The 16,706-nt window shown below is 40.2% G+C and overlaps 1 protein-coding gene across 18 annotated transcripts in view; it reads left to right on the top strand.

The window, feature by feature from the left end:
- Positions 1-16,706, top strand: part of col13a1 (collagen, type XIII, alpha 1) — a 147,351-nt gene that overhangs the window by 73,352 nt on the left and 57,293 nt on the right. For 14 of the 18 annotated variants that reach the window (XM_042215393.1, XM_014330183.2, XM_042215392.1 and 11 more), the window contains exons 3-6: positions 3,401-3,408; positions 8,204-8,230; positions 10,472-10,507; positions 13,830-13,856. In XM_042215393.1, coding sequence (XP_042071327.1) covers positions 3,401-3,408; positions 8,204-8,230; positions 10,472-10,507; positions 13,830-13,856 — 98 coding nt within the window. The remainder of the gene's footprint in view (positions 1-3,400; positions 3,409-8,203; positions 8,231-10,471; positions 10,508-13,829; positions 13,857-16,706) is intronic. The other 4 variants (XM_042215405.1, XM_042215396.1, XM_042215404.1 and 1 more) reach the window with 3 other exon arrangements.

Genomic DNA, 16,706 nt, shown 5'->3' with positions numbered 1-16,706 from the left:
TCTAAATACAACCCCCACTTAACAGAGTTCTTGATTTTAAGTAAAGAGGTATTAAATCTCTGATGTGACTCACAGAGATAGACACTGGTGCACGATGGCTGAACTAACTACAAGTTTAGTCCAAGCGAGAATGTGAGTGGTGTGCTGGTGAAAGAAGGTGTAATCCCTGAGAGTGGGGTGACGTAAACACTGTTGTTTAATAATGTCTGTAGAGTGTCTGTTGCTTTGACTCACTGCTGCACTGAGCCTGTAAATTCCTGGATTAAATACCAGGTTGAGTCTCGTCCTGTTAAAAGCGAGGGTGTCATTTGCTTCACATAATACAATCTGATGGTTACTTCTGTTTTAATGTTTTCGTTACAGACTAGTTACACAGTAACATTTGCTCTGCTTTTTTATCATATTTTCTAGTTTTTTCTTCTCATTTTCACCAAAGGAGGTCATAGGTTTGTTGTTGTTGATTTCTATGTATTATTGTAGGGCATATCCCTCACATGATAAACACTTTGAGGGAAGTGTAGTTGTGATTTGACTCAAATGTTCAGGGGTGTATGGGCTGTAGGGATTTCAGAAAAAGGTGCAAAAGAAATGGAGTCGTTTTACTGAGTTAGGCTGACAGACGTTCACTGTTTAGACAACTGCTGCAGAAAATCCTTTAAGCATGAAAGTGAATTAACAAAGCAGAAATGTAAAGATCTGTAAATGTGTAGTTGAGTGATCATTGGTTGGCTGTGAGGGTGATTACACAAACAGGCTTTTCACTTTGTTTCACCTTTGATGTCAGTGGGATTTAGTAACATAGACCAACATCCTCAACAGTACAGTTCATTAGGACCCCAGTTTGTAATAGTTTTAAATCTTATTATTATAGTGCATGACACACCAGGTTACCGACCAGTGAAGCTGGTGAAAATAAAGGCAACCAGATGTTGGGAAAGAGCAAAGGAAGTGCCCAACAAAAAATGGCTGCTACTGTGTGGTTTGACGGGAGAAACAGTGGATCTACAGGGTATATCAGGAGTGGAAGTGGGTTTTTGGATCTGGATATTTAGACAACTGAAACTGCACAGGCTATTCTTGGGTCAATATTCTGGGACAGAGAGTCATCATATTACTTGTTATCAAACAACAATAAACTGAGAATAAAGGGATTTTATTAAGGTAAAGTGTTGAATTATGCACATTTTCTCAAACTAAACACCAGGGCGCAAAGGGCAATATTTGTAATGGTTTTAAATCTTATTATAGCAGCGAGTCTCAGTATTTTTGCATAGTTACTTTAAGAACTTGAAAGACTTCCTTTTCAGTAAATGACTGAAAGGGAAACACCTGTGAATCTGAACGCTGGTGGGCAATATTAGATCGTTATTTCTGACCATAGCTAACTGCCACTGCTTTTACATAAGCATAAACAACAGGTGTTAGCAATAGTTGGGATTAAACCCAGCAGAGGACAAGGCTTGGAATATGATATCAATGCAGTCAAATAAATTCCACTTTTTGTGTGTGTGTGTGTGTGTGTGTGTGTGTGTGTGTGTGTGTGTGTGTGTTTGTTTATGACTGTAAACTTTGTTTCATGTTGTGCCCAGAGCTCATTTGACGGGCGCCACTTCATGTGCTATATTTGAGCCCACTTCCCCAGGCCTTTCAAAGTGCCTTTGGATCAAGGTGCTCTACACTATGTCCCCTGGGTGAGTGGGTCCAGCCAACAGGATGTGATGGCAGGCCAGAATGCAACAAGAATCTTGCCTTCGTGTTTGCTTTCCACACCCTTAAATAGAGAGAGGGAGGTAAAGGGTAACCTTAAAAATGTGGAACACAATTGTAGGAATGACTGGAGCAGCCGTAATTTGACTTTATTACCCAGATCTCATATCATAATAGAAAATCCTCTAAATTTAAAGGGTCTGGGTGTTTACAGTATGCAACAGTTGGCTCTTTGTGGCCCTAAATGATGCAGTTTTAACTGAAGTTAACTTAAAACTAAAGAAAATATTAATCAAATATCATCTTATCAAATCGTAGGAATTCAAGTTATGAAATTTCATAAATCAACATTACATGATGTGATGTTGATTTATGAAATATCTCTAATTTTTAAAAATGTAAAATTATGTCTCTTAAAATACCCTATTCACTTAGCAAATAACAAATTAGCAACATTTATTCTGTCAGACCCCTGTAATAGGAGAAAGTCATAAAGCATTTACGTTATTCACTATTTAGTACAATGTTTAGTTTTAAATGTAGACCTGCTGACGGTGTTTGCTGTGATATTAGTGAGCTGTCACTGTCTGTTCTGCATCCCTGAAAAGATGCAATTATTTTTCTGACGTAGTCCCTGTAATTAGATGAAGACACACACACAGGACTTTGTGAAAGCTGTGAGAATATAAAGCTGCCTGTGTGGACCAAACATTCAGTGTAAAATGAGAGTGGTGTACTGTGATGCCATGCGAAGGATAGAGTAAGACTTTTTAAATTGCTGTAATGCCTTAGCTTTGGGGTGGCTACCAGTCTGCATGCTGTGTTGCCACAATGGTAACAGAAAATAGTGGGGAACCTTTTAAACAACATCTTCTTATGCGAGCTTCAAACTGTAAACTGGTGTGACTTAATGTCATCATTTCCTCAACATAAACAGTATATTTTAGACCCTAAACTGTCTGTTTCCATTGTATTTAATTTGTATGGATTTGAATTTCACTGACAGCAGGCACCCAAGTATGGATGGAGTAGTCTGAGGAGCACATCGATTGAATAATAGTGAGGATTTGCATTTCACAGAGAGTTTTCCTCATCTTGCTGTGGCTGTCATGACGACGTCTTCAGTGACCTATGTCTGGTTTTGGTCGTAACTGTTTCTGTTGAATGATCCCAGGCTCTTTCTACATAATTCGGTTTTTGTGAAAAGCCTGTTTTATGGCTGTTTGAAAGCTGACAGGCTGTGATGCGAGTTTATTAACTTGGCACAATCTGAAAGGGTTGAATTTTCGTAATAATTTTACCATGTGTGGACAATGAGAAATTCACTTGATGTTTGAGTATTTTATATTACATGCACTAGGTTTCCGTAAACAGGGTTAGAGATCCCTAACACAAGGAGCTAATGCCATTGTCACCATGTATACCTTGGCGTGTGAACAGTGACATTTAGTCACATCTTGTATGCATGCTGAGGATTATGGCACAGATTTAACACTGAAGTGTGAATCCACTGCAGAAAGATATTTTTACTTGAGTTACCTTGAGTCTTCCATGAAAAGTGCATTGTTGCTCCACTGCTCATACTCAACTCTAAGAAACGTATTTTGGTTGCACACCATTGTTGGGTTAACTAGAATCTTTGTCATGGTTGCATAAAAACTTAGCACTCTCTCTTTCTCCCTCTGTCTTGCAGGACCTCCAGTAAGTACACCAGATGCTGTGTGACCTCCACATGATGAAGTGACTCAAAGTGATTATTTTTACATTTTGGTGACAAGTAGATGAAACGGACAATCCCCTGGAACACATCTGCTGACAGTAAAGCTTGAGTGGATACGGTGGTAATCTGTAGTTTCATTGTGTAACTTCTGCCTGTCCACATACTTTAACAGTACTGATGATAAAGGAGCTTAGACCTGTGGCCCTTGGCAGGTCTGTGCAGGAAAAGCTGAATGCAGGCAAATAGTTGAAACTGAAGCTTTGATTAAAAGGAAAACTCGTATGTTTTAGATAAAGAAGTATTTTAGCACCCACAGAGAAATTAGAGCTTTACAAAGTCATGAAAAACATGACTCCAAACAAGGAAAGAAGACTGAATTATTGCAAAACCACAACAAAGGAAATGTATAACACAATTAGCCACCGGCATAGGTTCCAGTACCAACATGACTTTGAATTGGATAAGCAGATGAAGATGGATGGATGTAATAATTACTGCTTCCAGCTTTAGCAACATCTTCAGCTACTTCTGTTGATGTTACTTTTCCCCACTGTTCATACATTCAGTAGCTTTCACTGCAGAGAACTGAAGCATAAACTGCACATGAGGTTAGTTTAGTGTCAAACGCTGAGACACCAAACAGAAGACAGTAATCGATTTCATGAGTTTTATTGTAAACACAAGAGTAACAATGAAAAGGCGGGGGGGGTGTAGACTGGGACGTGGGCATGATGTGCAGGATCACTGACTTGAGACACTTCAACAGAGGCAGAGAGTAGTTAGATTTTGGGATGAAGAGTGAGAACCAGAGGAATATTGGAGTTAATGGCTTAATTGTAAGGCATTAACACCGCTGATTATTGATCGGTGAACACAGAAGAGCTACCTCGTCAGGACTCTGCAGTCTATTTACACCTACAGGCCAGTGGACACTCTTTCAATGATGAGGATGTACACATCCTGGACAGGGAGGAACGCTGGTTTGGAGTCAAGGAGGCCGTTTACGTGAAAAGGGAAAGGCCATCTCTGAATGGAGGAGGGGCCTAAGGGTCCATCTGTCATGATCTTACAATGCTGTGATTGCAGCCATTGCCCAACTCTCTCTCAATGGTACTCATGACCATTGATCAGTGGTCATGGCAATTTGAATATTAATGATCAAGGAACTGACCTCACAGCCCATTGTTCAATTAGTGGGCTGGTTTCAGTCCTTATGCAAATGTCCTGTTTATAAGATTGGCAACCTGCAGAAGTCACTTAGATGGGTAACAAAACGCTACGTCCAGATGAACAGAATCATTGTTATTGGGATTTCCTTACCTGGATGATTGAGCATGCATCAAAACATACTAATAGGAAGGTTGGCTGCTCCCGTCTGCAAGCATTCATGTGCAAGATACTGAACCTTGAGTTGTTGCCAATGGATTCAATTGTTAATACAGTCCTGGTCAAAAGTTCAAGATCAGTTGAAAAATGATTCATATTTTTAATGTTTGGATCTTAACAAGGTTCCAAGTAGAACTTCAACATGCAACAAGAAGAAATGGGAGTGAAACAGGCTGTTTTACAGCAGATCAAAAGTTTAGGACCACATGCTTTAAAAGGCCAAATCTGTGCAAGAATGTGGATTTGTTGTCATTTTCTGTCAGGTAGTCACACTATCATGACGTTCTGATGGCAAACAAATGTTCCCTTTTTGAATGTCGGGTTGTTGAACTGCAAAAGCAGGGTCTCTCTCAGCGCACCATCGCTGCTGAGATGGGAAGTAAGATAGTCATTTGGAATTTCTTAAATGATCCTGAGGGTTATGGAACACAAAAGTCAAGAGGAAGACCCAAAAAAATCTCACCAGCACAGAGCCGAGGATGCAACTGGCTCTCCGTCAAGACACTGGATAATCCTCAACCCAAATTAAGGGCGTTTCTGGTGCCAACTGCGGCCCATAACTATCAGATGGCATCTGAGACTTGAAGGGCCTTAAAAACAAAAAACGTCTTCAAAGGCCTCGTCTCCTTGAATGCTGCAGAACTCACCGTTTGGACTTTGTAAGAGAGCACCAAACATGGGACATTGAAAGGTAGAAGAAAGTTTTATTGTCTAATGAGAACAAATGTAACCTTGATGGTTCTGATGGTTTCCAACGTTACTGGCATGACAAGCAGATCCCATCTGAGATGTTCTCTATGCTCCACAGTGGAGGGGATGCCATAATTACCTTCAGTTGAGCAATGGAGCTTCAGGAGGTGCAGGGGCATCAAGTAGCCGCTGGCTATGTCCAGATGTTGCAAAGAGCATCACTCATGACTGAGGGCCCTCATCTGTGTGGTAGCGACTGGTTTTATCAACATGACAACGCTACAGTATGCAATGCAGCGACGAGGGCTCAGACCTCTACATTTGAAAAACCACACAGTCACAAGACTCAGCTGTCCATCTGCATCTAAAGGACAAAGGTCACTCTTTGAAAATGCCAGTGTTCACAATTTGGACAGAGAAGACAGATGGTTTGAAAGAGGAGTGAAAGAAGTCATCTATGCCCACTGTGAACGATCATCTTTGAACAGAGAGCAGGGCTTACGACACCAGCTGCCTGCCATCTATAATCTAATTTTTAGATCCTTTCACAGATGCCCTAGCGTCCACTCAGATCTTGTGTCTGCTGATCTCAAAAATTCAAATGATAGGGTGAGGCAAGGTCTCACAATGGTTTCACCTGAAACCTCTGCTAATAATACTCCACACCCTTTTCACATCTTGGCTCATGTGATAAAGCACATGATCAATAGTGGGTCAACAACCCTGATTAGGGCCAACTCCCACTAAGGCTAATAATCTGGGGCTAACCATCATTTGGTTTTAGAACTGAAGAAGCTTCTCGGATAAGAGTTGAAATGTCTTCAAGAAACTTAAAGAAGTCCAGTTGCTTTCTTTCCAAGCTCCTTAGATCACTATGACCTGGATGACTGAGAACCTTCACAGACATCCTTAACCAACCAATCCTCATACACTCTCGACAATATCTGTATCAGCTTCCTCATACGAAAAATGAAAGGACTTTAGTATTGTATCATTTCAGTTTGGTCATTTCATGATTAGTATTGTTCTGTTCAACCCTGTTGATTTTGGACTAGCAACAGATTGTTTTGTTTCTGACTCTTTAATGGTGTTTTTCCACATTAATTGTGTTTTATAGGGCTTTTAATTACACTCTCTAAACTCACAGTGATTGGATAATAATACTCTGAAGGCCCTAATGGGACTAATTGCTTTTTAAGAAAAAGCATGTTTCATGTCCCAATATTTAAGGAACCCATGAGAGACTTGTAGTGGTATACAGTGTTCCCTCATTTATCGTGGGAGTTACGTTCTAAAAATAACCCGTGACAGGGGAAATCTGCGAAGTAGACAACTTTATTTTTTACAATTATTATAGATGTTTTAAGGCTGTAAAACCCCTCACTACAGGCAAAAACATTTTCACACTTTTATCTCTTGTTTAAACACTCTAAAAGTTGAAACCTTTGTAGAAAAGTCCAGTATTATAGGATGAAAGCAAAGATCAAACCCTGTTTTCAGGTCCAGAACATGAGAATAGAGCAGCTGCCAGAGAATTCAACATTTAAGAATCAATGGTATGGACGTAGAGGAAGCAAGGAGAATGAGTTGAGTAAAGTTTGACTTTTTTGACAGTTTTGCTTCGCTTAACAATAATAATAATGGATTGCATTTATATTGCGCTTTTTGAGACCCTCAAAGCGCTTTACATTTCCACTATTCATTCACTCTCACATTCACACACTGGTGGAGGCAGCTACAGTTGTAGCCACAGCTGCCCTGGGGCAGACTGACAGAGGCGAGGCTGCCATATCGCGCCATCGGCCCCTCTGGCCATCATCAGTAGGCAACAGGTGAAGTGTCTTGCCCAAGGACACAACGACCAAGACAGACAGAGCTGGGGATCGAACCGGCGATAGCTGATGATAGATGATACTTTTTGCTCTCAATATTTAAGCCACTTAAAATTCCTAATGCAAACTGGTCTTTCAAATCAATTATCAAATCCAACAAGTGTTCTTCCATCCAGAGTTACTAATGTGAGGGGAACAGCGTCTCCTGTCCTCTTGTTTGTCACACAGAAAAAATGTTCCACTTTTGACTTCCAGCTAATTTGTTTTGTATTCTTTCTTTATTGGAGCTGTTCAAAAGCCTTGATTTGAGTTCCGTTCCCTTTGTGAAAGCAAAACACACTTGACTTTTTTAAAATTTGCTCCCTCTTGTTCTTAGTCCCAGCCCAATAAAATAAATAAAAGCCATTGTATTCTAGTTCCTTGTGTTTTGTGATTTGTTTTTAATGGAAGTCACTATGCTGGAAACCTCCATTGTAGCTTGGATTAGCTGAATAACAAGATGAGCAAGGGCAGTTAAGGAGATCTCAGAGGGTTTTGTTTTGCAGAAGCATGAAAACTATAAGTTCTTCCAAAAACAACCCTTGCATGAGGCTATGTGGTGAAAACTGTTGTTTTACATTAAAACTTATGTTCAAACAGTTAAACTTTTTTTTTTTAAATTCATTGAATGTTGTGATGTTAGTGCATCAGCAGGATACTTTGTGCTGTCAGTGAACAGGCCAAAATAAACGATTCCCTTGCCGTAAGGTAGTAAACAGCCCCTCCAGTTTATTCTGGCCTGATTAAGTGCAGGTGTCTTTCTTTATGTTAATTTTGTCTGTAAAATGTACTCTTCTTGTCATACTAATTTTGTCTCGTGCTTTTTCAGGGTCCTCCTGGACGAGCAGGCTTTCCGGTAACTTTTGTTTTAACCTGTCCCTTTGTGTGTCCTCATGCATAGTATTGATGTGCGAGTGGTGGAGTATTAACATCTCAGCTGCTAGTTCAGAATGAAATGTGCAAATTACTACTTGTTGTTGCTTGTTGATTTTGTCACAGTTTAATGAAACTTTAATGAAAATCAAGATAATAACACACCGTTATCTTAATAGTCTTTAAATAGTCTTTAAAGGACTGTTTCCCAGAAATCAGGATTTGAAAAGGTTAGACTACCAACTTGTGCACATCCTTACAGAACCTGGAATACAAATACACCAGTATAGATGTACTATTGCAGTGAACTTTGCAGTTTTTATCACTTATATGATGAAAAGTTTCTGAGATGTCAGTACAGCAGTTGAATAGCACACACACCCTAACAGTATCCATTTGTAACACTGTGTGCTGTGATTGCGCACCTGTCCAGCTCTTGGTCTTTTTGATTAAAATGTCCATTCTCCAGCGCAAAGCTTAGTTTTAATGTGTCATACACATATGGAAGTATGTACATGCAAGCATATTTTTTCTGTTAGTATATATGCAAGTGTGAGTGTGTATGTAGCTGACTAGGAAAGGCAGAAACAGGGTGTACATGACCGTTGCAGCAATCACATTTCCCTCTTTTCAAAAAATGAATTCAGTATCAGAAATGGTAAATGGCCTGTATTTATATAGCGCTTTACTAGTCCCTAAGGACCCCAAAGCGCTTTACATATCCAGTCACACACACATTCACACACTGGTGATGGCAGCTACATTGTAGCCACAGCCACCCTGGGGCGCACTGACAGAGGCGAGGCTGCTGGACACTGGCGCCACCGGGCCCTCTGACCACCACCAGTAGGCAACGGGTGAAGTGTCTTGCCCAAGGACACAACGACCGAGACTGTCCGAGCCGGGGCTCGAACCAGCAACCTTCCGATTACAAGGCGAACTCCCAACTCTTGAGCCACGATCGCCGAAAGGGTTTTATTGCCAAATGTTGAGCAGGTTTACAACATTAGGAAATTGCTGCGGTGCTTCAGTGCAAACATACTGTCATAAATTACGCTTAAATAGACATGAAAATAAAAATAAGAATAAGAATAAGAATTGGATGAGATTTTACCAAACACCCAATTCACCTCACTTTACTATAATGAATGTTGTACTCTGTGGTTCCAGCAAATAATCATGTTGGGCACTTTAAAGACTCCAGGTCCAGATTAAACTAAATTCAGTTTTGGCGGTGCCAGATTCTCCCCAAAGCCCTGATTTAAATCGGGACCTTGAACAGGAATTATTAACAAGCATTATTGCATTGAATAGTTGCAGAATCATGCTGTCAGCTCACAACTAAGTCAGAGAAACATTTTTTTTTTTTGTTAACGTTGGGTAAATTAAAAAAACCCAAACACCTACGTTAGACTGCAAAAGGCAACAGTGTATCTTTATGTCATTGGATGAACATTTAGTAAATATAAACTACACTATCATCTTGGAACAATCAGACTTTATACTATACACATGTAAAAATAGATTTAGAAATCAAAGCCCTGATCTGAAGCTAAAACCTGGCTAATCACCCAATCATGACTTCCTATCTCAGGTGGTTTTCAACCCGCTGCCCTTACCGTAACACTGTCTGGAGATATAAGATGGAAAAGTGTAACAAAGTAACAGGGCTACTAATAACTTTCTTCTAATGACATAAGAAATTACTGCAACTTTCTTCCATCGTCTTTCATCTTGAACTTTGCAGTGTTGAATGAGGCATGATTATTTGATAATTATGTGATTGTTTTTCACAGTGATCTTCTTTCTGCTCCCATAATTTGGGCATGGCATGTTGAATTGGTTATTCTGAATAACAAAAATGATCATCTTCCTTAAAGGAATACCATGACATTAAAAACTTTAAAAGCTTTTGTAGCAGTAATGCTAGCTGTGTTTCCATACGACTCCTGGCTACTAACTGATGTCAGAACAAAGCATTTAAGCTCTTTTAAATTTTTTATTCTCTTCTCTAGTTTTGGCTTCCATTAGGATATAAATGTGCTAACATTCGTCTCACTAACATGAACCAACCGTTGTTTCTATAACGCATCAGTGAAAAAATGAGATTAGAGTAGTTCCTTGCAAATGAGAGAGTTGCAGAGACGATAAGTCTGAATGCCATGGTATCCCTATAGAACATCTGATTGACTCCTGTTCCTTCTTAATTTGCATTGGACATTAGGGTGGCAAAGGAAGTATGGGAATTCCTGGGAGAATGGTGAGTGAATTGGGTTCATGCATCACCAGCACTAGTGATAGTTACATTCAAAAGCTCTTACAACACAAATGCAAAAGGATGAATGTTACAGGATTAGATTACAGTTATTTTGAACAGTATGCATTAATACAGAAGTAAATGATCAGTACTGTGATAACAAAGCGTTCTTGAAGTTCCTTTGCTAGGATTTTGAATTACAAGCCACCCAGGGTGGAAGAAACATTCAAATCCTTTGTCTAAATAGGAGTACTGATAGCGTAATGAAAACACACTAACTTAACTCCGTGCTGCCTTGAGCTTGGCCTCTAGTCTCCTTCTCCATGGAGGGTACGGCTCCTTGCGGCTGTTTGTCTTATAGCTAAGCATCTCAGTCATCACTGCTGTCGTGGTGTTGATTAGCTGTTTGGTTACCATAATAGTCGAAGGAGGGATTTTCCGTAATGCTGTATTCACATCTTTGAGGAAACGTTCAGAGGGGACTTCATGTAGTCTTGGTAATCAACCATGGAAGGTCCAGGTTTCAAGCTCAGCCATGATCCCATCTCTCAGATTAGCTGCTCATGCATTCTCACTGAGTTTGGTACCCAATCTTAGAGTGTGGGGATGATGATATCTCCCCTGACCTCAGGTTCTGCCTCCCTGTTGCTGTTTTACCTCATCAATTTCAAGTTGTGATAGCAGTTGTTTCTTCCAGATGTTGGAACACTGAGAAACTAGTTTTGCCATTAGTCGAGACGTTGGGTGTGGAGAATTCCATAGTAAAGTAAAACTTTATTTATATAGCACCTTTCAAGATAAAAATCACAAAGTGCTTCACAGAAGCTAAAACCTAAAAATAAAAATCAACCAAAAGCAAGTTTAAAAAGATGGGTTTTTAGCTGTTTTTTAAAAGTGACCACTGAGTCCACACATCTCAGGCTCAAAGGGAGAGAGTTCCACAATCTGGGGGCCACAGTTATTTGTCGCCTTTTGTTTTCAGCCTCGTGTGCTGGACAGCAAGCAAGCCCTGGTCACATGACCTCAGGGACCTGCTGGGAATGTATGGATGTAAAAGTTCACTTATATATGTTGGTGCTTGTCCATGCAGAGCCCTGAAAGTCAAGGTCAAAACCTTAAACTGGATTCTGAATTTAACTGGGAGCCAGTGCAGCTGGATCAGCAGGGGTGTGACATGGGAAAACTTGGAGGAGTTGGTCAGAAGCTTTGCAGCAGCATTCTGAACAACTTGCAGACGCTCCAAAGAGGCTTTACATAAACAAGTAAACAAAGAATTACAATAGTCCAGACGAGATGAAACAAATGCATGAATGACAATTTCTAATTCGGAGCGCGATACAATGGGACTCAACTTAGCAATGTTTCTCAAGTGAAAAAAACAGGAGCGAACCAGAGATTTTACATGGGCATCCAAAGTCAGAGCTGAGTTAGATTGCTTGCGTGATAGCTTTCCAACAGCCCTGTGTTCTTGCACCGCATTATTGAAAAACTGTGCAGAAAATATCAAAAGTAAAAATAATTATTATGCAGAAAACTGTTTCCCATCATTGTTAGCTGGATTCACTTTACAGCATATATTTAAGGTTGAACTCATTCTGTTTAATGGTCACCATCATATTCTATAAATGGTGCAGTGGGTGTTCTGTGACGACCACATATCTATGAAAAGTTGTTCGTAAGATCAGAAACACAGGTCTGCATCCTGATTTTTCAAAAAGTCAATCAAAAGTAAGATAAATCAATCAGCTGAATTAAAATGGTTGAATAGTGTGTGACAGAGTTAACAGGGGGATTCAAATATGAGTAAAAAAGTGAAAGTGGCGTGTTGGCAAACAGCTGGTTAAGCCCATCACATTCAGTCATTCTCATAGATGCTAATCTGACCCTGCACTTGCTCAACTTGCATGAGTTATTAGACTTTTATTAGAATGGTCAGAGTTGCTGTCCCCTCTCCATCATGGTCAAAAGTTTACTTGCTTATATAATAAAGGAGTTAAATAACTTTTTCACGCTCCATCCTCTCTTTATCACACATGTTGGCCAAGGTAATTAACAAGAGGACACTCATCTGTTACCAAGCTAAATCACTGAAGCTGGTTTGCTTCCTAATGCTAGCTGTGTTTCCATACGACTCCTGGCTACTAACTGATGTCAGAACAGTGAAAGCAGACCACTGTGTTCTCCCCTCATGTCACCATTAAAGGCCAGAGGTTTATCCACATTTGCAAACCACCAGAAACCAACTGCTGGTCTCTCAGCTTGCCCAGCTCCAGTCGCTTTTAACGGGAGATGGACAAACCATCAGTGACAGAGACAACTACACTTTGCTATGAGATGAAATAAGCTTTCAGTGCAAATTATAACTTAATACACAATAATATAATAGTATAACTTAGTAGAAAAGTAGCATAGTAGCAGCAATACTATAATGTAGCAGAAATGATATGATTTAGCAGAAATACTACATGATAGTAGCCAACAGCAGCCTCAAGGCAGTAATGTAAAGGATGGATGCACATTGACAGGAGTTTTATGACAGCGCTGTCTGAGATTGTTTATTTGTAGATTTGACAGGGAAAGCAGACAGTGATGGAATGTATTACATTACTTTGAATGCAAGCTGTGCAATCACTTCACCCTGGAAAATAATACAAAATGGAAAAAACTAAGTGTATATACACACACAAAATACAACAGCCCGTTATTGTCGTAGTACATGAACAATGAAATTATTGTGGGTGCTTCATACCAACTGTGCCAGAATAAGATATAAATAGTTGATATAAACAGTTGGAATAATTAGCAAACAGGAGTAATATATACAGTCAATGGGGATAAATGCAAAACAAGACAAATTCATGCAGAAATAAGAGAAAGGCCTGTCAAGAGGCTGTTTGTGAGTTTGGAGGTGTGGGACCTCCAAACTCACAAACCCGAGGGCAGCGGGTCAAACAGGTGGTGGGCGCGGTGTAGTGCTCACCTGTGATGCTCCTGTTTTCCTGAGAGGGGAGCTGGCGATGGCTTCCAGGGGTGGAAGAGGGCAGACAGTGATTTTGGGGCAGTGTTAATTACCCTTCCTGTTCTCAGGAAAGCCATATATATCACCTTCCTCCATTTGATTTACATATACAGTAGTTCCCTTTAGCTCTTTCACCATCACCACCTCCGTCACTAGTCCTAAAGATGCTGCATGTCCCGAGCCCTCTCCATGTATCTAACACTGGTTCCTCTCCCTCTCTCTCTCGCTCTCTCTCTCCCTTCTTGTGTCTCTCCCCCCTCTACACACCTACTTGCATGTGACTGTGTCTGCTGTGTCTGATCCCAGGGCTTAAAAGGACACGCAGGGGAGAAGGTAAGTTTAGGAACACATGCCATTAAATGGTCCATATACAAATATCGTTATTTAGCACAGTTAAAAAAATAACTTGATTAAACTTTAACTAAATGTTGGAGCTTAATCCTGAAATTCTATTTTTACTTTTGACTTCTTTGACTTTGCTCATCTGTGATTAACACGGCCTGGTTGCAGTGAAATATAAATAGACTTGGCTAAGGTGTGACTCAATGGGTGGTGGAAGTAGTGGTTAGAGGTGCATAACTGTGCACTTCATTGTATGAACAGGGATGGGATTTGGATCTCTATTTTTCAACAGCATGTGGGTCTGTAAATGGTTTCCCACCCCGGTTAGGTCACCTGAAGTCTTTACACTCTGAAACACCAAAGTAACAATTTGTTACGCAGGCATCTGAAAAGTCTAATTTAAGACTCCTAAGTCTGTCCCCCAACTGGGGAGACCTTTACACAGGCAACGGCAGAGTACATGACAAAATTCTAGGGTGCTAAATTAGCTCACTCGGTAGAACAGGTGATCCGTGTCCACGAGGGTCAATGCAGCAGTCTGAGTTTGTTCTCTGCTCCTGAATGCTGTATTCTGTACTATGATGGACACTACACAATTTATTTAAAATGCTGTTCACTCAGCAGAAGTAGAAGATTTAATAGTTATTACCCAAAATATTTCTATTATTATGTTATTTATATTATATTGGAGAAGAGAAGAACAAATGCCAGACTGGTGACCATTATTCCAACTGCTGTAAGTCTGTAGGGTTAAACACACATTAAACACACAGTCTCTAAAGAGGGAGAGTGTCAACAAGCAAAATCGTCCAATCTGTCAGATGCATATACAAATACAGATTTGTTCTCATCACTCTGAATTCTTGGCTGAAATGTGTAACAAAGGGGAAAAGCAACAACACATACCAGAGAGTCAAATGTGGTTGTTAGCCAATACATTTTTTAAATAGTCAGTCATTAAAATATAATTTTAGCCTTGGATTGCCTTACAAAAATTGTAACCTGATCATCAGGATCCATAAAGTGCGGAGGAGCAGACAATGTGGCTACTTTATGGATCACAGTGCAAAATATTTATCTTTGTAGGCTGAGAATATGCTTCAGTAGGTAATGATCTGTGTTTCGTCTCTTCCCGTAGCTGTCAGGACAAACAGAATGAAGGAATACCAAAATTATACATGCAGACATTACTGCATGTAATCTCTTAAAGCCACAGCTGATGGAGAGTGATCTTTGTGGGATTAAAAAAAAGTTTATTTAGGATGAAATAAGATCCATATTCTATTTGTCTGCTTGTGAACAACAATTGGTTTTGTTTTCTCCGAGTGGGTCCTGGTTTTGGTTGAAATTCAAACCCTAACTTGTGAGTTCTCATCTGTACAAATGAAATTCTCTGACTTACCAAAGCGGGAGCACACCAAGGAAGCAACAGACAACAACCTCAAATTAAACGAACCCTCTTTTTCAATCATTACTTTTACCTTCTGGTAAAACGTGAAGTACCCTCTGAAGATTTACTAGAAGATGTAAACACAGCACTAAGGACGATACCAACTGCGACCATCCAAGCAGCTAATCAACACCACGGTAGCAGTGGTCTGTAAGATGCTTGGTTACAAGATGAAAAGCCACATGGAGCTGTTTCCTCCATGGAGAAGGAGACTAGAGGCCAAGATCAAGGTAGCATGGAGAGAAGTTAGCAAACTTTTGAAGCTACAGAAAGGTGTAATAAAGAAAAGGTACCTAAGAAGTACAGAGTCCTTGGAAACTGCCAAGGAAAGACTCACAGCCTTGTCCAGCCACTTGAAGAGGTACACTAGAGAGCTAGAAGGCAAGGGGAGAAACCAGGTCGACTCCACAGAACAATCTAAGGTGTACTCTCAGTGGCAGGGAACAATATGAGAACAGCACCACCAAGGCTGGAGACGGAGCAATACTGGAAGAGCATATGGGAGAAGGACCCAATCTATAATGACAATCCACAGTGGCTAGTGAATCTAAGAGACCACAGTAAACTCCCTGAATAGTCCAGTAGGGACCACAGTGGCAGACATCCAAGAAAGGGTATGAAAAGTTGGACAGCATTAGACCCTGACATGATTCATGACTACTGGCTGAAGAAGCTGACGGTACTCCATGAGCCACTGGGAGCACAAATGAACCAGCTGCTAGTTTATGAGAGACACACAGAAGGGACCAGTTCCATCCAACTCCCGACCAATAACCTGCCTATGAACTGCATAAGATCCACAGGACAATAAGAGCCTTCATCAGTAATGCAATGGGGATTCGGTGAACAACACTAGAGGTAGGGCTGGCCCAAAATTCATATCTCGATATTCTTTAGCTGGATGGTGATATACGATATATATCTCAATATTTTTTAAAACCATAAAGTAAGAACAAAAAGAGAGTTTTTAGTCAAAGCTGTGTCCCAGATCTCACACAGGCACTTTTATTAACGTACAGCGTAGATGTAAATAAAAAGAATTACTCCGAAATAAATGATCATTTTTTTATTAAATAATAATGCTCCATAAATAAAATAAAACAATGTTGTTTTTGTGCATAACAAAATGCTCACAATTGTGCAGTCAAGATGTAAACTAAAAAGACACTGAGCATAATAACAAAGACAGATTTGCAGCTGCTCTGTTCCCAAGTTCTACTGCGTGACTGAGTTTGAAATCCTCTTTGTAACCATGTCTCTTAATAAGTGCCATTTGTGGTCCTTACGCACACAATACGGTAATATTACATTGAAGCCCATGCGTATCACTCCACGAGGCTCCTGACTACAGTAGCCGTAATGCTCCAACAATCCATCAAGCGGTGCGGCTT

Source organism: Haplochromis burtoni, unplaced genomic scaffold, assembly GCF_018398535.1.
Source record: "Haplochromis burtoni strain Fernald_Lab_line unplaced genomic scaffold, NCSU_Asbu1 Contig_712, whole genome shotgun sequence".
Lineage (NCBI taxonomy): Eukaryota > Metazoa > Chordata > Actinopteri > Cichliformes > Cichlidae > Haplochromis > Haplochromis burtoni.
This window is presented reverse-complemented; position numbering and strand designations above follow the sequence as displayed.